Source organism: Myodes glareolus, chromosome 13 (genome assembly GCF_982192425.1).
Source record: "Myodes glareolus chromosome 13, mMyoGla1.1, whole genome shotgun sequence".
NCBI classification, from domain to species: domain Eukaryota; kingdom Metazoa; phylum Chordata; class Mammalia; order Rodentia; family Cricetidae; genus Myodes; species Myodes glareolus.
In genome coordinates this window covers 45,160,469-45,186,688 of record NC_142038.1, presented here as the reverse complement: position 1 = coordinate 45,186,688, position 26,220 = coordinate 45,160,469, and the positions used below count along the sequence as shown (strand labels likewise).

Sequence of the window (26,220 nt, the reverse complement as noted above, 5' to 3'; positions counted from 1 at the left end):
CAGGCCCCACACTAAGTTCTAAAGATACAGGGTAGACGTGGGTCCCTAACCCCAGAGATCACAGTGTCAGGCAGATGGGTAATTGACCACAAGGATGATGGATGGTGCAGCGTGACGCAGAGGATACCTTGAAGAGGTTGTGATGTGCAGCTTCATCTGGGAGATCAGCAAATGCCCTCTGAGCCGATCGAGAAGCAATTAAGGTTGGGTGTGTATGCATGGAGGAGGGAGCAACTGGGGCGTAGAAGTAGCAAGAGGACTCAGAGCCAGCTAGATCCAGAGCTAAGCCTCTAAGCCAAAGAAGTAAATTGCAGTATTTAAACAGAAAAGACCGGGTGATGCCGGCATACCGAACAGCTCCAAAGTGTCAGTGGCTCAACAGAGAAAATGCTGTCCCCTACCCACACTCTATGTTCAGTATAGGATGTTGAGTGGTTCTACTCACAGCCCCCGGGGGAACCCACACTAATAGGCCTGGGCCATCTTTTAGCTGTGACATCTGGAGCATGTGTCCTTCCTAGTTTCCACAGGAGGGGAGAATAGATTGTGGCTTCACAGTCGAAAGCCTCTGAAGTAACACTACACACACTGGCTTACTGCCCTTTGGCTAAACCAGTCACAAGGCTCCACCCACATCCACTCATGCCCATTGGCTGGACAAGTCACAATGCTCTAAGTCAGCAGAGGAAAGGGGACTACATGTGATACATGGTGAAGACCCTCTCCATCTTACTATAATAAATGTGGATTTGACCCAGAAATCAGTGATTTGATCAGACGTGGTTGATTTTATTGGATTGTTGGTTTTGACTGGTTGGTTACTTGCATGGTTCTTGGTTGCTTGGTTTGAATTGACTTGTTTATTCTGATTCAAAGTCTCAGTGTATACCCCAGGCTGGGATGTAACTGAATGTACAGCACAGAGTAGCCTCAACCTTCCTCAACCTCCCAAGAGCTCTGTTTGCAGATGTGAACTGCCAGCCCAAGACTTTGGTTTCTGGGATGCAGTGGAAAAGATAAAGGAGAGAGAGAGAGAGAGAGAGAGAGAGAGAGAGAGAGAGAGAGAGAGAGAGAGAGAGGGGGAGAGAAGCAGGCTGCTGCATGATTTCATTAGAAAACGATGCAACTTTGACTGCTAGACTGGAAACAATTGAAAAATTCAAATTCTGTCTCTTATGAGGATTTGGGAAATGCTCAGGTGGAAGATATGGGAAAGAGAAAATGGCCTAGGGCGTCTCCACTTTCTGATTTGTATGCCTAGGTTAGTGGGGGGGGTGGTCATTTGCTAAGGAGAAACAATAAGGGTAATTAGGAGAATGTCAGCTCTCCTAGGACCTGCACTTGGTACCTAACTGAACACACTGGAGGTGGGGGACTTTGGCCTCATCTCCTGCATTATTTTGAGATGCTTCTTCATAGCTCTGGGGTGAAGGGGTAAGCATTAATTTCATCACCTGTCTCTGAATGCTGCTGTTTTCAAAACTTCTGTATTTAATGATTATTCATTTGGATGCTCTCACTACCAATTTACCTCTAAAATTAGTAATTACAAGAACCCTCAGAATTATCATTAAACTAGCCATGGCTTCATTTGTTCTCCTAATTGCTAGGAGGGAAGAAGATAATCAAGTGGTTTGTCTAATTGGGAACCGACTTTTCAAACATTACTTCAAATCTAAATTGAGCTTTTTAAAGCAGTACTTAAAGTTTTGACTCCAGTAATTTCATTAAGAGTAACACGTGCTAAGAACTCTTTAAATAAGTTTGCATTGCCAGAGCTATGCAGAGCAATTGAAAGGGAGGCTTTCTTATGAGGATAACATGGATGTTTTATGCATAAACAAGACTTTTTCTGTTAATGCATCATTTGATTTATTGAACTGCACCTGCACAGAGGATGGCTAAACAAAAGCTGAGCTTCTGCCCATTCCTGTCAGGACGTCTCCACATGGCAGCCTTGGTTACGTGAATCTCATCCAGTCCAGTGAACTCCAAGGATATTGTTTCAAATGAGTGCAGATCTCAGAGTCCCACAGTCCTTCCCCAGCTGAGCTATCAATCATGCCGGTGGAGGACAGGGCAGAGGCAGATTCTCACAAGGCCCTTTGTTAGTGTTACCGATTTCTAAAAAAGAAAAAATTAAAAAGGTGATGTAGTGTCCACCTGAAGGCCCAACGAGGGGGGGCAAATTAGAGAGAATTAACTCATGTCACTACAGACACAGGTGGTGCTAAAGAAAATCACTCATTCGGTGTGAAGGGTATTGGTTCTCCTCTTCCTCTGCAAACCGCGGAGCAGCATGTGCTGTGGGACCTTGCAAGGCCTTGTCCTTGGTCCAGGCTGCCATTAGAGCCTGCCGGAACAAGGTTAATTGATCTTGCTAATTGGTGTCCCTACTTGTCATTACTTCTGGGTAACATCAAGAATGACATTTTCATTTATGTGGAGTAAAACCTGCTTTTGGCTTTTTTTAAAAAAAAATCTATCTGGATCTCTGTTTTTGATAAATACATATAATTATATAAACACACTAAAGTTGATATATAGAAAAGTTCCAGCATGCCCCCCAAATCCTTCATGCTGTATCTTGTCTGTTCCTTCATAGACTCTCAAAACCTAGTAACCAATGATCTATTTTCTGCCCCTATGGCTTTCTTTTTCTAGAATGTTCTATAAATGGAACCCCATAGAACACAGACTTCTGAGCTTGTCTTGGTTCATTTTGCTTAACACTTTTGAGTTTTGTCTTAGTTAGGGGTTTTTAATTGCTGTGAAGAGACACACGGCAACTCTTATAAAGAAAACATTTAATTGGAGAGGCCTGCTTACAGTTTCAGAAGTTCAGTCCATTATCATCATGACTGGGAGCATGTAGCATGCAGGCAGACATGGTGCTGGCTACATCTTTACCAGAAAGTAGCAGGAAGTTGACTGCTAGTCACACTGAATGAAGTTTGAGAAAAGAGACCTCAAAGTCCGCCCCCACAATGGCACGCTTCCTCCAAGACTGCACCTACTCCAACAAGGCCACACCTCCTCCAAGTGTCCCTCCCTTTGGGGGCCATTTTCTCACAAACCACCACAAGATTCATCTGTTTTGTGCCATGTGTTCATAGCTCATCTTTTTGTTAGTGAACAGTGTCCCAAGGCACAGATATTCCAGACGTGACATCTGGGGAGATAGCTCTGTCTGTAAAGTCTTACCATGCAATCATGAGGACCCGAGTTCAATCCCAGAACCTAGGTTTTAAAAAAAAAAGAAGGAAAAGAAAAAAGTCAGTTATGATGGCACATGCTTGTCATCCCAGAACTGGGGAGGTGGGGACAGGTGGGTCAGTGGAGCTCAATGGCCAGCCAGCCTCACTGGCAAACTTCAGGCCAGTGAGAAATCTTCCCTAAAATCCAAGATGGGCAGCTGCTGAAGAACAGTAGCTGAAGGTGACCTGTGGCCGCCACATACATCCCTACACGTGTATAAATCAACAGTCAGTCAAACTGGTAATAAATGACGTCGAGGTTGGTTCCGACTGTTGGCAACTCTGAATGAAGCTGTGGGTTGAGCATCCATTTTTCTTTCTTCGAGTAATTACCCAGAAGTGGGATTGCTGGAGCAGATGCTAAGTATGTGTTTACGAGAAACTGCCAAACCGTAACAGGAGCTTTTCAAAGCATAAATCAGGTCATGTCACTCCTCTACCCAGTCCTGCCAGGAGCTTCCGGTTACACTGAAAATAAGTCAAAGCCTTCTGAGCCCTTGTGCAATCGGGGTGCCTGCCAGCACTGCGGTCTCCCCGTCCTGTCTCCTCAGCTGCTCCCGTTCATCTGTCTCGACTTCTTTCTGCCTGCCCGCATCCTCGTTTCCACACAACCAGCTCTTCCTTGCCACTTGTCTCAGCTTAAATGCCACCTTCTCAGAAGCTCTTCCGTGATGCTCCCCCACCAGTGTGAAGTGGCCGTGTCCCCCACGCCGTCCCTTTTACACGGGAAGACGTTACCATCCTAGCTTCTTGTTTACTAGTTTGCACATGGGTCCTGTCACTTATCTCACTCCTTCTGGACCTCAGCTTTCTTATCTTTGAAATGGACTTTTTTTTTTAAAGTGCACTGGGGAAATGACTCAGTAAAGTACTTGGTGAGCTCCAGGCCAGTAAAGGACCCTGCCTGGAAAAACAAGGGGAATTTCCCCTGGGGAACCACAGTAGAGCTTGACCTCTGCACGTATGTCCACAAATGTGGACACAAGAACACTAATCGCCTATTTGGTGAATTTTTCACAATGTGGCAAGTTTTTTTTAGAGAAGAATTACCTCTTTTTCAAAGTCTTCTATCTCAGCTATTTTAATCCTCTCCACGCTGTCATTTTAAAAGTTCTTAAATGGATCTGTTTTTACCTATCTAGCTGGATGTCTAAGTTAGAATGAGACCTGTAGCTCTGCAGAATGACTGGCAGCATTGTAATAATGGAAATTTCACTAGTCATCCGGATATTGAAACATTGACTCATAGCGACCCTCAGTTTTTTCGACAGATTTCGTATTTCCAGAGGCTGTAAGCCCACGGGGGGGCCTTAGAAGTAATGAGTAGGATGAAGGGAAGAGGATGAAGGGAAGGCTACAGTGACCCTGTGGCACAACACTGGGCTGACTGGTGCCAGATCAGACACACCGTTTCCAGAAACTGTGCTGGCTAGCTGTTAAACAGTTGGTTTATCGACACATTACACACCAGGGCTTTTGCATCCTTTTTTGTTTTTTTTTTTTGGTTGTTTTTTGTTTTTGTTTTGTTTTGTTTTTTTTACCTAGCTAATTTACCAGAATAACTGATGTTTGAGACAAAGAACTGGAAAGGGAAGGGAAGGGAAGGGAAGGGAGGCGAAGGGAAGGGAAGGGAAGGGTGTCTACTATGTCTCAAAGTTATCAAATGTTTGTACTTCAAATGTATAAAAGATATAATTTGTTATTATATTGACAAAAGGATGGCCATTTCACCCAGCTACTGACCAAAGGGTGGCCATCTGACCAACCACTGACCAAAAGAAGGTCATCTAACCAGTTACTGACCAATGGATGGGTATCTCAGCTACTGACCAAAAGGTGGCCATCTGATCCAGCAACTGACCAAAGGATGGGCGTCTGAGCCAGCAGCTGAGAAGTTAGCATCGGCTGCCAATGAGTGGGAGACTTAGCTACTGTACTATATCAGAGAGTAACTCTTATCCCTCCCCTTATCTTTGCAGCCAAACCTCACAGCAAGACACCTCCTAGAGAAGAACAAAGGGCATCAGTTATCGCGCACAAAGAACCTGTCCCTGATGTCCTCACCATCCAGAGGCAAAGCAACCAGCACAGCTACCCTCCGAAAGAGCCCCGGGTCCAGGAGGAAGGGGTCTGGGCAGTTCTCCATCACAACGGCCTTGAACACACTCAACCGCATGGTCCATTCTCCTGAAGGTCAACAGATGGTGGAAATCAGCACCCCCGTGCTCATCAGCTCTAGCAGCCCCTCTGCGTTCACTCAGCCTGGGGACAAGGCAGACTTCCCTGCCAACTCTGCAGTACAGGTAGGGAGTAAATCCACTGGGACCTTGGTGGTAGACAAGAGAGCATCACCATGTCACGAGCACTGCTGGGTGCTAAGTACTCACCACTCACTCAGACTATTAGCTAAAGTCATGTGTGTTGTCAGATATTTGTGATCTCATTTTATTCTTAAGCATCCTGTAAGTTAAATATTATTATTATTATTATTATTATTATTATTATTATTATTATTATTATTATTATCCCTACTCTACAAGTAAGGAAACTGAGAGTTCAAAGAGTTAAACAACTTGTCCAAATCCCCAGATACTTTTCATTTTTCTGTTTCATGATGCACATGATTGCCTGTTCATCATAAAACTTTCCTCTACGGAGATATAGGTAGACACATTCATGACAGGGTTTTGGCCTAATGTGAGACTCACTGTCACATCTGTGATAGCCAGGGCATCACACAGAAAGAAAGCAATAGAACCTGTGGATTAGCAGGTGCGTCTCAGGATAGCGATATAATTTGTGGGTCCAATGCCCATTTCTACAGTTTTGCTTTTTGTAATTTTTTTTAGTGCAAGCCCTTGCGCTAAAATGGTTAAGAATTTCAGGATGGCAATAGCAGCGCATTAAGTCAAACGATGGCCCCAAGGGACTACACAAGTCCCACACCCAAAGAGCCAGCTTGGATGCTCTCTCATAGTGGGCACCTAATGAGGCAATGGGCACAAAGCACCCAGAGTAAGGGTGTCTGCACATGTTCAGCTCCCAGTCAGCACTTGCTCTCCCCACAATTTTTATTATTAACCCTGCTCACCAAGATGTTAAGAAGAGATGAACCAAGGTGAATCGCAGCAGTTCAGAAGTGGAAGTCTTTCTAACAGCATGTGGCTATTTAGGCTGAAGGGCCCTTTAAGAGATAAAGGAGGAGAGGGATGAGGCAAGGTAATTAGGAGGAGTCTGTTGGGTGCGCAGCTAAAAATGCTCTTTGGAACCATGCATGTGGCAACTTGAAGGGACAAACTTCAACTCACATGGGTGTCCTTTTTTTTTTAAGAAGCTGTAAATCTTGTTTTTAAACATGAATTTCTACCTTGGGATTAAATGGCTTAATTGGACTCTAATCCCTTTATAACAAGACATGGAAGAAGGAGAAAGTCAAGGGCTCCTCAAAGACCTGTGAGCTGGTCTGCAAGGAAAACAATCACCTCTCTTAACACACTCTCTGACACCACTGTCTGAGTGGATAAGAGTGTAGCCTCTCAGGTAACCGATGTAACTGAACCCCCATCTGTACTATCCTACTCTCTCACACATGCACAGACACAAACACACGTACACGCACGCACACACACACACATACACACACATCGTATGTACTTTCCTTATTTAAAGAAATTCTGACAAGCATCCTAAAGCCATTTTTGTAGGCATCTACATGCTTTCTGCCCACAGTTGTTCTAACATACACACACGCATACACGAACCTGATGAATCTAAAACAGGAACCTGATGACTCACATGAAGCCGAAAAGTCAGAAGCTTCTGAAGCATTCTTTATATAGAGGCCTGGGTATATAAGATGCACCCACACTCTGGGAGCTCAGCTGTGAGCTGGCTCATCAAAAGATGTATCCAAGAGACATGCTCTCTGTGCCTTTGAAATCTTTATTCCTAGACGTTTACCTCATCTGCTGAGAGGATGGACCAGAGTGGGAGAATCCCGGTAGTGCTCAAAACAAATCTTATTTCTTCCAAATATGCACAGAGAATGATAATTCCAAACCGCAGCATTCATGGGGAATCACTGGGCAGTGCTGATAGGTTTTTGTCGGCACAGGTGGTTGTTAAGTGGTGAATATTTCTGTCTAGGTGGCACAGGTGTTGTCCAAACATATTCAGAAGCCCCATGTACAAGCTTATCTAAAGATAAGCAGGGCATTGAACACAGTCTCTCTCTCACTTCCTTTTTCCTCTAACATTGCTTGAGGGCCCAGGTTGGATCTAGCCCAAGTTCTCCCTGTCTTCCCCACCCCATACCCTCACACAATGTTTAGACCTAAGTGGGTATTCAATAAATCAAATGATCAAAATATATTTCTTAAGTATCTGGGTAGGTGGTAATCTATACTGAGGGAAACCTGAAAGGGAGAAATACTTTCTTGTAGAGCTCAAAGATTACTGCAACTCTTTCAACTAATAAATATCCAGAGTGTGTATAATGTATCGGTAACCATGGTGAGTGACGAGATCCTGCTACAAAACAAAGGCAGTGATAATAATTAATCTAATCGAGAAAACTGTAGCATGGGGGTCATGGGGGATGGTAGAAGAGGAGAGGGGGGAAGGGAGTGGAGAAAAATTAAATTAAAATAAATGGATAAATAAAATATTTTAAAGCTTTATGAGATATGGATGTATAGTTAGATGATAGATAGATAGATAGATAGATAGATAGATAGATAGATAGATAGATAGATAGATAGATAGATAGATAGACAGTGATAGATACAGGTGAACAGATACATGATATACTACTGTTATGATATAAAGGCTCAGTCTCCAAAGCCCTGCTCTTCATACTAATGTGGTAAGAACCTTTGTAGGAAAGTTATAAAATCACCTTACATCAAAGAAATTAAGGGCCCAGAAGAAAAATCGTTTGGCCAACTTCTCCTGTAAAGTCTGCCTTGATCTTAATAAGAATTTCACTGTCCTGCCAGCAACGACCACCTGAACATCATCAGTAAGCCAGTGTGGTTTATCTTAAGTTCACATCCCCTCTTCTTGGTTGTCCTCATTTGTCCCCTGTCTGACTACAAGACTTTCCATCACTCTTTTCCCCACATACGTCCCAGCGGAAAATAATCCCCCTGCCTTTGTTCCACCTAAAGGCCTTCATTGACTGTCACTTTGTTCCTTACAGACTACCAGCTGTGACCAAGCATTCATACTGTATGTTGCTAAGGGCATCAAGAATAGGTTGTTACCAAGGAATCCACTCAATGGCTAGCTATAGCAGAGACCGGGCTCTCTAAATTGGGATAAGGACCCTGATGGCACCCATGCTGCCTTAAGTGGTATCGAGACTCAGAAATTAATAACACACACAAAAAAACAGGCTGAATAACTCATTCCTTTTCCAGCGCTCCATGGGGTGTTAGAGGATACTAGGTCTTAGCTCTGTTCCAGTCTATATGTAACACCCCCCAGCACTGGCTACTCAGGAATAGCCAGTCAATAAGGAAAGGGGGAACTGCCTCAGGTTCTGTAGGAAGTTACTGCCTCACTTCTAAGTAGAGAAATCCCATGTTTCTACTTTGTTGTGTGATAGTGACTCTCTAAGTCTTATAAGCTATATCAATTCTATGTTCACAGAAGGAAAGATGGAAAAATGTTTGGGTATTTGATTTAAATTTAAATTTTCCATATTTATAGAGCAGCAAGCTAATAAAGGTACATATGTAGACATGGAAAAATAACTTTGAAGGTGGGATTCCTAGTACAGATTCCATCATGCTGATCCCAGGTGAATACGTGTGTAACCAGAGCATGCGCGCATGGCTGTCCTGGAACTCACTAAATAGACCAGACTGGCTTTGAACTCACAGAGATATGCCTACCTCTGCCTCCCAAGTGCTGGGATTAAAGTGCTCACTATGCCCTGTCAAGAATAGCTAAGTATTAGTCTATAAAGTGACTATGTAGTAAAAGGTTCAGGAAATTTTTTTAGGAAGTTTGTAAACCTATCCAGCTCCCACCAACTAGATACAAGGGAGGTCGAATAACAAGATGTCATTTTACACAATCAGCCTAGAAGTCATCCCAGTTAAGTGTCCTGGTTCCCTCTGTGAAAAACAAGACTTCAATTGCCCAAGTCTTTATTATGATATTGTTACCTTCATACTCAAAAGTCAGAGAAGGGGATTGCATCTTCTCATTGTCTTCAATGTTTCCTACCTGGAGGAAACCACGTGCCAGCCCTGGGGACTCGTTGCAATGATAGCCTCAAAGACGCGCTAAATTATGGGCTGGAAACAGCTGTCCTTAAAAACGACTCAGTCAAACCTGAGCGCTTGGAGCAGGCTCTGTGGAAGCTTTGGTGGAGAAGGTCAAGTCGCTGTCTTGGCACTAACACACTTGACCTTGGCGGGAGCCTGGGCATTCTCTCTAGGACCGTTACTTAGAAAGGGTGCCTCAGAAGGAGAAAGAAAGTCAAGTGCATGGCACATAAGTTACAGAAGAAGTCCTTCAGTGACACAGAACTTCTATGGGAGAGTCACAAGCATAGGCCCTCAGTGCCCCTGTAATTCAAGCTGTGGAGCCCCTCCCAAGCCTGTCTGCCACACTCACAGAACAGCGAAGCAGTCTCCTTTTTGGCAGTAAGAGGTCCTGCTTCCTCGGCATCTCTTCCTCCTCTTCTCTTCTCTCCATCCCACTTCCAACCCTGTAAGTTTCTTCTTGACCTCTCTCTTCCTGTATGTCAATCCCAGGGTAGTAAAACCTCTATAAATAACCCCCCCCCTCATACATACAGCTCGTTGGAAATCCCTTTTTGCCACCTAAATCTTCATTGTTGTGTCCTTCCCAGGCCACTTTCTTAGTTTTGGACCTTGTCTCTTGCATAGTCTACTTTTCCGGCCTCTGTACTGGACACCTAGAACCATGCTCAATCACAATGCCTCACCCTGCCCAGCCACTCTTAGAACTCTCCATTTTAACATCTATAACTTTATAATGAGTGTTTTACATTTTAAATCCTTTTAGCCATTTCTATTTCTGTAATTCCTACTGGCTCCCAGAAGCCCTGAGGAATGGTAATATCTGTAGTTTATTAAGTAGTCACTAAAAGCCAAAAACCATAAGAGACTTTATCAAGATAAACAACTGTTCAGAGGAGATATTATGTGTGCCCTTTAACAACCAGCACATTTCTGGGAGGGAGAGATCACATAACTTGTCCCAAGGCTAGAGCCAACATCAAAGTTTTTTCCCCTAAAAGATTTCGTAAGTATGGTACCATAGAGTGTCCACAATCTGGCTACAATATACCTTCCAGAAGCCCCGGCTTGGTACACAGTCATAAACACGCATGTGCACTAGCCCAATATAATATGGAAGGTAGGGTCAGTCCAGATGTGGTAGCATTCATATCCTGGCACTTGGGAAGTGGATGCAGGAAAATCAAGAATTCAATGTCATCCTTGGCCATACGACACATTTGCAATGAGCCTGGGACTGACTATATGAAGCTTCGTCTCAAACAGTAACCACTTGCACACACATTACAGTAATCTGCTCAACACCCAAAGGACAATACATGCACAGCCACCTCATTCCTTTTATTCCTTGCACCCCTCACAAGGCCTGAGTTATTCTGGACAATGAACAGATTTTGCTAGCTAAATAATGCAATTCCCTCATAAATGTATTTCTGCTTCAATCATACCCACCCCCTAAATCCTAATTATGTACTATTTCTTCAAGGAAGCTCCTGTCAGTCATCCTGTGTCTCTCCTATGTTAACTACACACCATTTACTTTATTGTTATAAGCAACATGTTAGAACATGTAACATCATCTCTGTATAATTTAACACATAAACAAAGACTATGTACATATATCTTATTACATTGCTCACATAGGTTGAAAGTTTCTCAAGGGTGGGGATATTGTCTTATACACTTATGTCATTGTAGAATAGCCAAGTCTCTTTTACCCAGACACCGTAGAAAGACAGAGAGAGCAAAGGCAATATAATTCCTTTTTTGTGTGAGAAATATAATTCCCCTCTCCACCTACGCCAGAGGGATAGCAGCAAGTCTAGGCACCTTCTCTGAGTTCCTAGAGAAATGAGCCAACATCTTGAAGAATTCTGAGATATACAAAAGTGACTCCTTTTAACCCTGTATTTGGAATATTATGAAGTTATTTCCAGAACTGTTATAAGTCCAGATCCATTCTATGGGTGTCTCATCTTCCATTAGGGTCTCTCAGTCCGACATAGTGCTCATGACTGCAGGAAGGGTGGTTTTTTACTTAGGATTAAGGTAATTTCCCCCTTGGACTGACTCTACCAATCTGTCTGTCTTTCTCTCTCTCTCTCTCTCTCTCTCTCTCTGTCTCTCTCTCTCTCTCTCTCTCTCTGTCTGCAAACTTATGCTTAACATTCTTAGCTAACTCCACCCAAGATAATTTACAGAGATAAATGATGCTAATATTTCTAAGTTACTATCTCCCCAATACAAATTTCATTCATTCCACGATTCTCACTCAACAAATCCACATTCACAAATGATGTTTGTATATCACATGAGAATTGTGGGTTCTTGAGGAATTGTAGGAAGAAAGACGTCTGCATTGAATAGACACCCTCCATCAAATATTCTATTACATACTATCATTGTCTGTCCAGAATACCTTTTATGAGTCTTCATGGGTACTTGAAATCTGTTTGTTAACTTTTTGAGAACCTGCCCTTTGATAAAGATATTTGACTCCAGGTTTTTATTATTAAGACCAAGTAGAATTCACACTACAATATATCCTTAAACTAGTCTTATGAATTATCAGTTAACGCCTTAGATGTGATCACTGGCAGGCATTTGAAAATAAAGGAATCAAAGCCCCACTTGTCTGTTCCACAAGAGCCCACAGGGTGAAGGACAAGCAGGGTAAAGGGCAAACAGCAATCAGTGCCAAGTGAAGAAGCCATGCCAGCCTTGGACCCAGACCCCTCTCCTCATTCCGGGCTGAGACTTTAGATAAGTCAGTAGCCATGTTGAGCTCCAGTCTCGCATCAAAAAAAAGTGTACTTGGGGTTGGATGATCTGTGTGGGAGCTTGTACCTAAAGAAAACTGATCCCCCTCTCTCAGCAGTCTTTGAACAGCCTTCATCTAGGAATGGGATCTTGTAGAATTTCCCCTGTCCACACTGGGTATGTGGACAGACAACCTATTGTTGAGGTTTTGTAGGTGCAGCTATTCAATCCAATAGGTTCAGCCCTGGACACATGTACATTCAAGAAAAACTAGCTAGCCTCCATAAATATTACTTAAACAGAGAGAGAGGTATAGATGCAACAATAACAAAGAAGAGGTCATGAATTTTGGAGGGGAGTTGTAGGAGGACATGGAAGGAAACCGAGGGGCCCAGGAGTGGGAATAACGTAGACTCAATGCTTATGTGTGAAGTTCTCAAAAAGAAAAGATAAAATAATTAAAATATTTAATTTTTCAATGAGTATACTCTGATTCACAAGGTTGCTGGGAAAAATCAAAAGATAATATAGAAATGAGTACTTGGCTCTCAGTTTTATTGTTGTTTAAGATTTCAAAGTCAGATTTTCTTAGTAACAAGTCGCCATATTGCCATCCAATCTTTGCTGTGCATTTTTAAACTTTTTAAATGAAATTTTTCAAATCTATCTAAAAATTAAAAGACTATTATAATGAGCCCTCTCAGGCCAATTTCTCCCCCTACTCTTCCTCCACCTGACTCCTTCATTGAATAAATTGAAGCCCAGACTTCAGGTCAAATTATCTATTGTTGTAATTGTGTCTTTTAAGACATTTTAGCCCTATCATAATATTATCAAACAGCAAACAAAATTGTCTTCTATATTTTCAATATTCCATGTTTGCATTTCTACTTTTGCCTTATAAACATTCTCCTCGGTTGATTTATGCAAATGAGATGCAGATGAAGTAAAAACTTTTCATTGACTTTATACAGTTCCCATGTTTATTTTATCTAGGCACTAACTGGCCTCCTCGTCCCTTGCACTGTACATGGTTTCGTTGTGTTGTTAACAAAAAACTAAGCCATTTGTCCTCCTGGATTCAAAAATTTCTGGATACTGCCAGTTGCATCTTCGCAGTGGTTTTTGATTCTTGTTTGCTTTGTTTTTTTGTTTTGTTTCATGTAATCCATGCTTCAAGGTTTATCCACATAAGCGGCCAAATAACATGCCAGTGTATGCAGCTGCCATAGGATTTGGTCTACCCACCCATCAGCTGATGGGCATTTGGACAATTTCTATTTGTCTGTTATCAATAATAATACTCCTAGGAGCATTTGCAAGAAGCTTCTGTCTAGGTGATTTTCACATACATATAAACCTAGGCATGGAGCTGATAGTTCATATAGTGGTTCTCTTCCACAAGATTCTGTTTGTGAAACTCACTATTCCCCAAAATGAACGAACATTTTACATTTCTACCATCACAGCACAATGACTCCAATTTTTCCGGTTTTTACCAACATGTGTTTACTGTCTGTCTTATGGGCCATAGCCACCCTAGGGTATATCAAACATAGTATCTCATTGTAAAGTTTGGTTTGTATGTATTTGGTTTTCCTGGGCTTTGCTTTTTGTTTTGAGGTAGGATCTCACAAGTTGGCCTTAAACCGTCTATCCTCCTGCCTCAGCCTCCTAAGAGCTGAGAATATAGGTACAAGTCACTGTGTCTTACTGTAGTTTTAATTTGCAGTTCTCTGATGATTAACGACATTGGGCATTTGTTCATAAGTTTACTGAACAAGTATTCTTTGGAGAGAAGCCTGTGTGTGTGTGTGTGTGTGTGTGTGTGTGTGTGTGTGTGTGTGCGCGCGCGCGTGTGCGCGTGCCCCTGTCCATATTATAATTGGGTCGTCTCTTTTTAACTGAGCTGTAACAGAGCTCTTTACATAGGCTGCAAACAGTCCTGGATCAGATATATGACTTACAATTTTCCCCATTCTGCAAGTTGTCTTTCCACTTTCTCCACAATATTCTTTAAAACACAGAAAATATTTCTGTTGTGATGGTGTCTAATTTAACTACTCTAGGAAATTATCGACTAAACAAAATTTAACTTTTCTTCAATGGTGTTTTACAATTTTATCTTTTATGCTTGTGTCTAGGACCTGAGTGAAGTAGATTTTTGTATATATTTTGAGGTTGGAGTTCAAATTCCTTCTTACCATACAGATATCTAGTTGTCCCAGCAGCATTTATTGAAAAGGCCATTACGTCCCCATTTTGTTAACTTGACACTCTTGTTATAATTTAAATACTTATCACACACATCAAAAGGCTAGAAAAGTTTGATTGCATCTCCTTTCCAATTAAAATGTATTTATATTGAGCTGTCACCAGCCTGCTCCATTGGCTCTCAAGTTCCCCTTCCGTCTTCCTACCCAATGATTTGAACATCATTTTCTTCTAGGTGGCAAAATGGTGACACTCCAAAGCCACCCTCACTGCTGGGTTTCTTTTTAAACTGCAACACTTCCATAATGTTGACTGCTGCTTCCAAGAGCTGCTTGTGTGTCAGACAGCACACAGGGTGCATTCCCTGGGTTACACACGGCCTCCCACTCCTGTGTGTCCAAAGCTAATAGACCCGAGACTCCACAGCTCACATCCTTGACCCCCATTTGTTCCCGAGCATTCTCTAGCTCAAAAACAAGATTCATTTCTCACGATGTCCTGCCTGGTGTGTTTGTCATAACTGAACCGCTAACCCTTTTTCCACTAGCTGCTGCCAGCTGGACTAGCATTGCCCTCGCTGTCTGTGCCAGTCTTCTTGTTTACATCCTTATCGTTGCCCTCGGGCAGGCCCAAGTGCCCCAGGTTCCTTGGCTATGTGCTCACTCCTTTACCCTCTCCAAGGTCTAAGTTCCACACTTGGGCCAAGACCAGGAGAAGGAGGCCTGAGCTTGTGCAATCCAGAGAAAGAAATGGCTTAAAGGTTGATGTAGGGATGAATGATGACCTTTATTTTCCAAATGTGGACTCGCATACTAGAATTGTGTTGCCGTGTTCAGAAGCAAAAAAGGAACATAAATCAGAGTATACAGGCTGTGGGAACATACAGTGAGAAAGCGCTCCCACCTCGTGAACTGCTGGGTTCTGCATGCTGAAAGCACTTGAAGCAGTGGTTCTCAACCTTCCCGGTGCTGACCCCCTCACCACAAAATTATCTTCATATTTACTTCATTACTGTAATTTTGCTATGGTTATAAATTGCACCATAAATATTTTTTGAGGCTAGAGGTTGACCAAATGGGGTCGCGACCCACAGGTTGAGAACCACTGCCCTAGAGGCCCCTACGCATCCGTTACTATTGCGTTTGGGTTTGGTTTTCAATTTCTCTTATTCAGAAAGGCACATAAGAACTAAAAATGAAGGATTTGACTCGGTCAGAGCTTCTTGCCATGGTTTTGTCATCTAACAACTAGAGGACATTGAATTAATATGATGAGTCCCCGTGTTCTCATTTGCAGAACGGGCTGTCTTTCCATGAAGGGTCTCTGCAAGGGTCTGCAGTAGTTCAGCAGGCTGTAGCCATTGTTCTTCCCCGAAGCAGAGCTTTTAGAATGCCATGGCTTTGAGACTCAAGAGATGCCTAACAGATGTTCCTGCCAGTAAAGAGGGGGGCCTTAATCTTGTTTTACACGCCGGGCAACTGGCATGAAGTAGTCTTTCCTTAACAAACTCAGGCCTCCCTACTCATCAAATAGACACTGAATTGCTATTTAAAACAGAAATTAGCGTCCTATGGTGTACTATGTGGTGTCTGGCCCTGGAGCTGCATGATCCCAGGTGGCTGGGGTGATCGTCTACACAAGAACCATGATGGATGTGACACCAATCAGGACTGCATCCCGTGCAGGTCTGTGCCTACATCTGCTAAGGTGGCTTGGACGTTGACCTGACCGAGAATGATGTGACTTAACTACCTAACAGCACATTCTGAGAATAGACATGGAGGAACTGTTCCTATCACACAGTTTAGGATGGCCTCCGACATAGTTACGAAGTTGGGATCCCTCCTCTCTGCTGCTCACACACACCTACAAAGACAGCCACATCTGGTTGTTCCAGCTACTGCAGTGCACACAGGTGAGGGTCAAGAAGGATTCTTACCCTCAGACAAAGAACAGTGAAAGCCTCGAGGCTTTGGGGTCTGTAGACTGAGGTTTCTGTCTCGCCCGATCCTGCAGCCTTTCAGTCCCAAAGAAACACACAGAGGCTTACATTATTTATAAACTTGTTGGCCTATTAGCTCAGGCTTCTTGTTAACTCTTATATCTTACATGTTAACCCGTAATCCTTGTCTGTGTTAGCCATGTGGCTTGGTACCTTTTATCAGTGAGGCATTTTCATCTTGCTTGCTCTGTGTCTGGGTGATGACTGTAGACTGAGCTTTCCTCTTCCCAGAGTTCTCCTGTTCTCATCGCCCCGCCTCTATTTCCTGCCTGGTCACTCTGCCTATACTTCCTGCCTGGCTACTGGCCAATCTTATACTTGTTTATTAAACAAGTATAAGAAACAAATCTTTACAGGGTAAAACTGTTGTTCCACAGCACCCCCCCTTTTTAGAACAAGAATAGAATCTCATTTGTTTAGCTTTCTTACTTACCATTATCCATACAACTTGTAACCAGCACTTTAAACAACGAAAAACATCCATAATCCATTTTTTGGGAATTCAGGCATAGTTTTCCAGGCTACTTCCTGCTGATGGGGGGTGCTGATAACCTTACAGGGACCTAAAGAAAACTTTGAATTATGGTCAAATCCTGAATGGAATATTCTGTGAGACTTGATCATCTCAGCCAACAGTCTTGAAACTGTTCTGGATTCAGAACTCAAAGAAAACTCCAACAGAGGTTCTCTGAAATGTTGGATCATCTGGACCATCTGCTCCTATTGGAGATTCTTCAGGGGTCTTCCTTGATCAAACCTGATTTTTCTTAGCCCAGAATGAATCCACAGCCTCTCATTTCCTGTGGAAACAAAAGCAAAACCTCTTCTCCAAAGTAACATACCTTTTGACTTCAATTTTGAAATCAAGGCATTTTCAAAATATATATGTTGGATTAATCCAGCAGCATTTACAATCAAATATTTTTTGCAGCTTTTGCTCCTTCCTCAGCCATCAAACAATTTAAAGACAACACAATAACATACAGTATCCAGACTCTCTGTGTATTTTTCATCTTTATGTGACTTTATTTTAAACTCTATTTCTTCTATTTTTATTTTTAATTTTTGGCTTTTTGAGACAGGGTTTCTCTGTGTGTCTTTGTCTGCCTTAAACTCACAGAGATCTGCCTGTCTCTGCCTCCCAAGTATTGGGATTAAAGGTGTGTACCACCAAACCTTGAACTCATAGAGATTCACCTGCCTTTGCCTCCAAAGTGTTGGGATTAAACGTATATGCCACCACACCCAACTACTCTCTTTCTTTCTTTTTTATTTTAAAGACTTGATCCTTTTTCTTTTCTCTCCAAAGTCTACATATATTTTAAACACATTGTCAACCATTTAGAGGTTTTCTTTATCTGAATCTATCTTTACTGTATATCTCTCTTTTTCTGACCACATGAGTCTTTAATTTACTAAGCAATATGGCTAGGATTAAAGCTGTAGTTTTGACGACTGAATCCACCCATTCCTTAGCTTTCTGAGAGTCTAGCTTTATAGCAGAGGTACTGGCCAGAGCATGTTTATCACCACAACTCTATGGAATTTCAAGGTCTCTGTCACCACCAAAAAGCATGCAGTTGGCTATTCACAAACAACATTTAAGTGTTTTGTGGCAGGACCCCTTAAAAGGACTGCAAGGTTTTTGCTTCTAAAGATGAGTCAGGAGGCCTCTTTTAAATGAGGTGCACTTGCCTCTAGCAAACAGAGCCCACTTGAGAAAATGCTACCAAGAAGCCATGTTCTTTTTTGTCTAGAAAAAATTTCCAAACTCTCTCAGGTTTTAAGTGGATTTAGCTGCCCCACGATGGGCACCATTTGTTGACTGAGTTTCTGTCCCATCCGGTCCCTTAGCCTTTCAGTCCCAAAGAAACACACAGAGGCTTACTTACATTAATTATAAACTGGTTGGCCTATTAGTTCAGGTTTCTTATTAACTCTTATATCTTACATCTTAACCCATAATTTTTTTCTGTGTTAGCCATGTGGTTTGGTACCTTTTATCAGTGAGGCATTTTCATCTTGCTTCCTCTGTGTCTGGATGATGACTGTAGACTGAGCTGTTCTCTTCCCAGAATTCTCCTGTTCTCGTCACCCTGCCTCTACTTCCTGCCTGGCTACTGGCCAATCAACATTTTATTAAACAAGTACAAGAAACAAATCTTTATAGGCAAAACCATTGTCCCAAAGCAGGGGTCACTGAGATCTGAGAAGGGATTCATTGTTTCTTCCTGAACTTTTTCTCAGTTTCCCATGTACAGGAGACAAGGAGTGAATTTAGAAATAGGAACAGATCCAATGAATGTCCCCTCTGGTGGTGTTACTAGGTCAAACCAGGAAGCTAGAAGCATCCTTCCTCCCAATCCCTTCCCAGCCCCAGCCCCAGGGCTGACCTGTACAGACCAGCCTCGCTGAGAGTGAGAGTCCTGGGCTGTCCTCATTCAGAGGAATGACCTGCTGGAGTTGGAACATGAGAGCTTCCAGAAGCCCCTTTGCTTTCCTCACAGGCAGTGATCCTCCCAAAAGCACAGGGGTCTGATTTGGTGTTCTATCCATGTGTGCCCTGGGACCATTCCTCTAGCTAAGCTTGGACCCTCAGCTGTAATTCCACATAAGCCCATGCAAGAAAAACCAAAAATACACAAAGGAGAAAGGACTTTGGGAAAAGGAGATGAAGGCTGAGGTAGGGCCAGCTCCTTGTCCACCATTCTACACACACACACACACACACACACACACACACACACACACACACGCATGCACGCACCTTTGTGAGTCTTGTCCTCAACTGGCAAGTGTCCTAAGCCAAGAAGGAGCCCTGTTTTCCCTTAAAGCCTGTCAGTGGGGCAGTCTGTAAAGAGTTGTTAGGGACCCACTATGTACCAAACACTTGAGCCACACACAGGTGACACAGCAAAAAAGGCACTGATCACTGCCCTTAGGGAAGCTCCAAGCTAGGAAGGTAGACGCATATTAAGTATTAAATATTGCTCTCATGGTTATAAGTCTGCAGAATGCTGTAAGGTTTGAGGGTAAGGCATGGATAAAATCTGAGATGAAGGGTCAAACTGGTCTGGAAGGCAAGAAGGCTGTCTAGGCGAAGCAGTATTCAGGTGAAGACCTAGAGGGTATAGCAATTAAAAGGCAAAGGTCCTGCGGCAGCTTTCCCTGCCCAGCTTCCAGTCTCTGAGCAGAGCATGGCTCCTGGTGCACAGCGATTGCTAGCCACTTTCACCGCCAGCCCTGCCCTGCTCCCCAGGGTCCTCTAGAGAAAGCCTCTCTGGTTTCTGTTGACTAAAGCGGGTTTGGTAATTAACCCTGCTTGCTTCCTTGATTCAGCACTTCTCCAACGAGTGGTTAAACTTTACATCATCCTTTGCCCAATTAATCCTGGCTGCTGAACCACTAAAGAGACCTAGCCCTGTCTGGGTGGAAGAGGGAGTGGCCCCGCCTGAACCTCAGCATTTTCACAGAGATTCATGAACTCTGAGGCTGAGTGCAGGGCTCACTGACATACAAAGGGACCTCAGACTCACACACCTTCCCTCTGTGGAACTGGTCATCCTCTTGTAGCAATAAAGACATTGTCAGACATCCCCTGAAGTCAAGAGTCACCCCCCAGCCATCAGTCACTGATGTGCAAAGTATAGACCAGACGCGTGACTAATATGAAATAATTAGCAGCTAAGGAGAAGCCTGTGTGGAAACAAGTGTCCTATCTGAACACTCCAGCAAGCCATGCCTCTCAGACACACACTGAGAGACCATGGAGGCTTTGAAGAAACCTGGAAATTTACAAAGGTTGCACGAATAGGTTTGTCAGTGTCCTATCCCTGGACATGTGCAAGCAGACTACCCCAGGCCTGAAAGAAGCTGCAAGAATCTAGAGACTGAATCACCAGTATAGGTCCACTTTCCACTTCAACTCCACCCAGAGGAAAAGGGACTCATGTTGTGACAGAGTCAGTGCTATGATCCTAAACGCCACCTGCTCCTCAAGGTGTTGCTAACAGACAGTATTGCTTCCATTTTAAATAAAGAAACTGCAATCCAGTAATAGCTCAAAATCACTCAGTAGGTACCTTTCAAACATTGGATCAGAACCCAGGGTTGGCTATCTTGCAAGTCTTTCGCTACACCAGCAGCAGAAGTGGAAATCTCGACTGTCCGCATCAATGGTTTAAGAATGATTATTGGGAAGTAGACAGGCATAGAGAGAAGAAATAATGGGGTTGATTAGTAATATCTGTCATGGCCCAGGAATATGAAAGGAGGCACATATGCCATTGGATACGTGTATGATCTAAGATTCTGTAATTCTACAATCACTTTTTGTCATTTTTGGGTGGCTGTATGGAGTTAAGGGTGCATCCAAGTTTGTTTAACAAACAAGCCACTCTGCAGGCCTTGTTCAAACGTGGAGTTCCTATGGGGAGTGAGGCAAAGAAGGGGCATGACTTTTATTGTTTCCATAGAAAAGCAAAACCTGTTCTCCATCACAGCCCTTGTGAACAACTTAATTTTACTTTTGATAAGTGACAATATCTAAGAAAACAATAGAGAAAATTCCAAGCAAATGAGGCATTCTTGCTCATTTTTTTTTTTAGAAATTACTCATTGTATTTCAGAGTCCACGTATAAGAGACAAAATAACCAGCCCTTTTCCCTCTCTTCTCACCTCAAACAATCAAGCCACTAGTAGAAAACTGGACAGCTTGGTGCATAATAAATCCTGCTTACATAACAAAGAATGCTGCGAACAGCAGTGTATCTGTTTCCAAGACTTCCTTCCCAGGCTGACCACTAGTTAGAGCACTGAGCACAGAAAGGCCAGGGACAGAAAGGAGACCAAGTCTTGACCCCTGGCCTGGCTCAGCTTGAGTGTGTCTCTGTGTTCCTGCTGCTTTCCTCACAACCTTTGGCTGTCCCTAAGTCAGACTAGCTAAGAATGCTTGCAGTCATTAAGCTCCTGTTCACAAACATGGTGGGCCTGCCTGCCATGTGCCAATAATGTATTCATCTGGGTACCAGTAAGTAACTGAGGCCTGGTTACATGCTAAGCTTGGATGCGCAGTTAGGAAGCAATCCCTAGACAGATGTGAGCAGCTGTGCACTGGATCACAGAGAGTATACTAGTTTAATTGCTCACCTGCCTTGGCTCAAGCGGCGGAACACAACTGGGAACTGCCTGGCCTGCATTCCTGAGCCTGGTATTAGCCACTTTACAGGCAGCAGCCTAAAGAAAGCCGTCTCCAGGGAAGGACTGCGCGCCCACTGTTGCACCTGGAAAGCACCTTCTGCTCATTTGTTTCTTTGACCAAAACAATACTGACAAACCGCAGCCTGTGGGCCAAGAGCTGCCTGCTCCCAGGCCTGGAACTGGGACAGGGAGGGAGGGGGATCAAAGGAGTAGTACTCTATGGCGGGTAAGAATTATCTCCCGTTTTCAGTGTTCAAAAGTAAAGTTTATTGTCCCACATAGGCTTGCTCTCTGAATATTATCCATGATTGATTTCAAACCACAATAATAGAGTTGGGTGATTTTGACTGAAACCCAAAGTAAAGCCAAAAATACTCTGATAACTTTATAGAAAAGAGTTGCATGACCCTGAACCTTGCTTGACCTTTCTTCTTTTGTAAGACTTTGTGAGCATGTGTGTCTGGTCACTTTGAGCCCTGTAAGGAGGAAGGAATACTGAATGCACAGCCTGACCACACATGCCAGGGACCTCTCTTACTTCCTACCTTGTCTGGGAGTTTGTCTTGGCGTTTAACTCCGCAAGGCCAAGGTAGCTGGTGCCCTCCATCATTCCAAGGTTAAATCCAGCCATGCCTGGCAGGGCAAGAAGTTTTATAAATGTTAGTTGAATACGCAAACGGGCAAATGAATGAAGCCTCTTGAATGTATCTGTATCTGTTTGTGAATCACTGAACATCGGCAAGAGACAGAATGAATGGACCCTTCAGTGACCGAGGGGTTCAATAAAAGAAAGATGTGATAGGTGTCTGAGTGAGAAAATTCATTTTAGGATGAAGAATTGAATAATGAATGTGTAAATGGAGGAGAGGAGTCTCTAGGGTGGATGAGTGACAAGTGAATGTAGGTCTTGTGGGCTACATGCAGGCGACAAAGGGTGTTGGTGCCACATTCAACCGATTTCATCATTTTGCCTTCCTGGCTCATACCTTGCCAGCAATTTTGAGCTTAATAGATACCCTCCCTTAAGAACAGTGTGTCCATGCTTTAATATTCAGGCTCTGTCCCTAGAAGGGCAAAGTCACCTGCCACCCTGGGCCTTGGGCCAGGTCGCCATGTCCCCTGGAGTATAATCTCCCATATATTGGAAGAATATGTCCCAACCCCAGTTCTTTCCATGTACATAACGTGAATAGTACAAACCTCAAAAGGTAAGGGACTCCACAAAAGCACACATTCCAGGTAAAGGGTTGGAGGATGTGTTAGTTGTGGGTGAATTTCATAGTGGAGTTCATTGTAGCCTAATAATAAAGCAGAGTCAAACCGGAAAAGCCATCAGAAACATTTCCTCGTTAGATCTCTGTCTCCAGTTCCTTTAAAGAAAGCATTTAATTGGTCTCCGTCTCTTCCCCTTACGCTTATTGTACTGCCTGCGCTCTTTAGCATGCAGGCACCATGAAGGCAGAGGCTTGCACAGGGAACACCCCTGAGGGTTTGTTAGGAGTAAGTGACACAGCCTGGAAAGCTAATCCAGCATCTGCTCCCACCAGCTCCCAGGACACGGTCCCTAACCCTGTGGTAGACCTGATGCTAAACTCCACCAGTGACCCTCAGCATGCCACTTGCCCTCTCCAAGGCTCCGGATTAAAGTGTCTTTAAGGTCTATTCCGGCTCTCACGTGCTGGAATTCTAAAGCCAAAAGCTGTGGCCCAGAGATAGATCAGCGGTTAAGACTATTTCCAACAGAGGACCTGAGTTCAGTTCCAGTACCCACCTTGGCTCACAGCCATCTGTCATGGCAGCTCCAGGGCCTCTGACCTTCTCTTCTGGTTTCCATGAGCACCTGCTCACACACAGGCACCCACACACAAGCATACATATACATAATAAAATCATTTAAAAATACTAAAGCCAAAGGCTTTTGATTTTTCAAGATTCATGTAATTAATAAAAGCCAAAAGCCCTTGGCCACAACTCTTAAAAATAATATTTGGTTATTAGACAGGGGATGACATTTTACTGGCCATTGACCAGGAGCCGAGTGGCACTGGAGAGGGTGGCATCTGCTTTGACCCCTGAGCACATCTGTGAACCAACCCAAATGCTGGGACTGCTCTCCCCCAGGCTCTGCTCTGTTGCCTATGCCTTGTGAAATCCATCAAATGCACTCATAAAACCTGCAGGAAAGAGATGGCCGGAAAACTTCTCAGATGCTTTTGCAGGACTCTCAGAAACTGGGCAAACCCGACCTGGCTCAGCCTAGCAAATAAGGAACAGAGAGCTTGGGAGGCTGTTTGTAGTTCCAGTCTTCATGTTGCCCGTCCTCTGAGAACTCTCCAGCCCTATCACGGCCACGCTGGATCCCACCTCCAAACTACAAGGGCTGCCTTAGACTTTGTAGGTAGGACAAAGACAGCAGACTTTGTATCAGATGGCTCAAGTTTGTACCTGGCCCTGTGGCCCTGGACAAAGCATTATAAAATATGTTCACCTTAGCATTCTTGTGAGCAAAATGAGAATGAGAAAGAAATAATAGCACTTAATTTGGAACACTAGAAGAGCAAATACAAGTAGATCTTTAGGGCTCCCAGGGCAATCAACTTAGGTTATTGGGCCAGCCAGCTTCAGACCAATGAGAGACCCTACCTAAAGGAGAGGCGGGGTATAATTTCTGAAGTATGACATCTAAATTTGACCTCAGGCCTCCACATGAACATTTATGCACACCCACAAACATGCACCCTACAAATGCATATGCATGTGCACACACACAAATAGCACTTGTTGTTTTTTTTAACTTGCTATAAAGAGTAAATGAGAAAATTAAGTGCTTAGGAATGTGTGGCCTCTACAGAATAGTATGTGAACACAAGGTCTTGTGATGGTTGCATTCTCAGAGGTTTATTTTGGTTGCTCCCATTTTATCTCGATGAGATTACACAGCCTTACAAGGGAACTGTGCCTTGCTTTTCAAACCCTTTCCATTCACAGATGGCCTCACCTAGAACACAGACGCTCAGAAGAGTCGCTGGCTGGAAGGGATCAGGCATGCCCTAATGAGGTTCTGCATTAGCAAATGCCTGTCTATCTGAATTCTTGACCAGGTCCACCATTGAGGGAAACAATACCTGTGTCTGTGGGAAATCATCCATTGGGAAAAGAGGCTGAGGTAGGGAATATCAAGGGGGAAAAAAAGTAAAAACAAAAAGTAACACTACCCAACTTCCAATGCACCTCAAATTTCCTGTGTTACCGACTCCTTAATGCCAACAGTGTAACATGAGGGCCTGCTCGTTGGGGGTTTCTGTCCTCCCACCAGATCCCATAGCTGACAGGCCCCAAAGAAAATCATGCAGAGAGTCTGAATTAATTATAAACTGATTGGCCCATTAGCTCAGGCTTCTTGCTAGCTCTTATAAGTTATATTAACCTATTATTCTTATCTGTGTTAGCCACATGGCTCAGAACCTTTCTCAGCAGGGCAGGTCACATCCTGCTTCTTCGGTGATCTGGGCTGGACTCCAGGAAAAAGCTTCCTTCTTCCCAGAATACTCCTGTTCTCATCACCCCACCTCTACTTTCTGTATGGTTTTCCCACCTATACTTCCTGCCTGGCCAATCAGCATTTATTTAAAATATGATTGACAGAATACAAACAATTCTACCGCACCACTTCCCCCTCTTTTTTTTTTAAACAAAGGAAAATATCCATAGTCCATTTTTTGGGAATATGGGCGTAGTGTTTTAGGCTACTTCCAGATGGTTGGGATCACTGATAATCTTATGGGAACCTAAAGAAAATTTAGAGTTATGATCAAGTCCTGACAGGAGTATCATGTGAGGCTTGATCATCTCAGGCAGCAGTCTTGAATATGTTCTGGATGTAGAACCTGGACATCCGGGCCATCTGTTCCTACCGGAGATTTCTTAGGTGGTCTTCCTTGATCAAACCTAATTTTTCTTAAATCAGAATGAATCCACAGTCTCTCATTTCCTGTGGAAACAAAAGCAAAACATCTTCTCCAAAGTAACAATTTTGAAGTCAAGGTATTTTTAAAATACCTGCCTTGGATTAATTCAGCAGCACTTATAAGCAAATATTTTTTAGCAGCTGTTGCTCCTTCCTCAGCATTTAAACAATTTAAAGAGCATAATAGCATACAGTATCAAGATTCTCTGTGTATTTTTCATCTTTATGCGGCTTTATTTTAAACTCTATTTCTTTTATTTTTACTTTTAACTTTTGGCTTTTTGAGACAGGTTCTCTGTGTGTCTTTGTCCTGGAACTCCCTCTGTAAACCAGGCTATCCTTGAACTCACAGAGATCTGCCTGTCTCTGCCTCCCCAGCACTGGGATTAAAGGTGTGTGCTACCACACCTTGAAGACACAGAGGTCAATCTACCTCTGCCTCCCAAGTGATGGGATTAAAGGTGTGTACCACCATACCCAACTACTCTCTTTTTTTCTTTTTTACTTTAAGAACTTTAACCTTTAGCCTGTATATATTTTTAACA

General features: G+C 43.3%; 1 protein-coding gene and 1 long non-coding RNA gene across 7 annotated transcripts in view; one reads left to right on the top strand and one right to left on the bottom strand.

Moving 5' to 3' along the window:
* Sh3rf2 (SH3 domain containing ring finger 2) overlaps positions 1-26,220 on the top strand; it is a 107,299-nt gene that overhangs the window by 57,966 nt on the left and 23,113 nt on the right. For all 6 annotated transcript variants that reach the window (XM_085699922.2, XM_085699920.2, XM_085699921.2 and 3 more), the window contains one exon: positions 5,237-5,560. In XM_085699922.2, the coding sequence (XP_085556048.2) occupies positions 5,237-5,560 (324 nt within the window). The remainder of the gene's footprint in view (positions 1-5,236; positions 5,561-26,220) is intronic.
* On the bottom strand, positions 1,856-21,169 carry LOC125390479 (uncharacterized). The gene is made up of 4 exons (XR_015005387.2): positions 16,942-21,169; positions 6,349-6,441; positions 3,205-3,240; positions 1,856-2,124 (listed from the first exon to the last, which is right to left on the bottom strand). It is a non-coding gene; the product is annotated as an uncharacterized LOC125390479 (long non-coding RNA).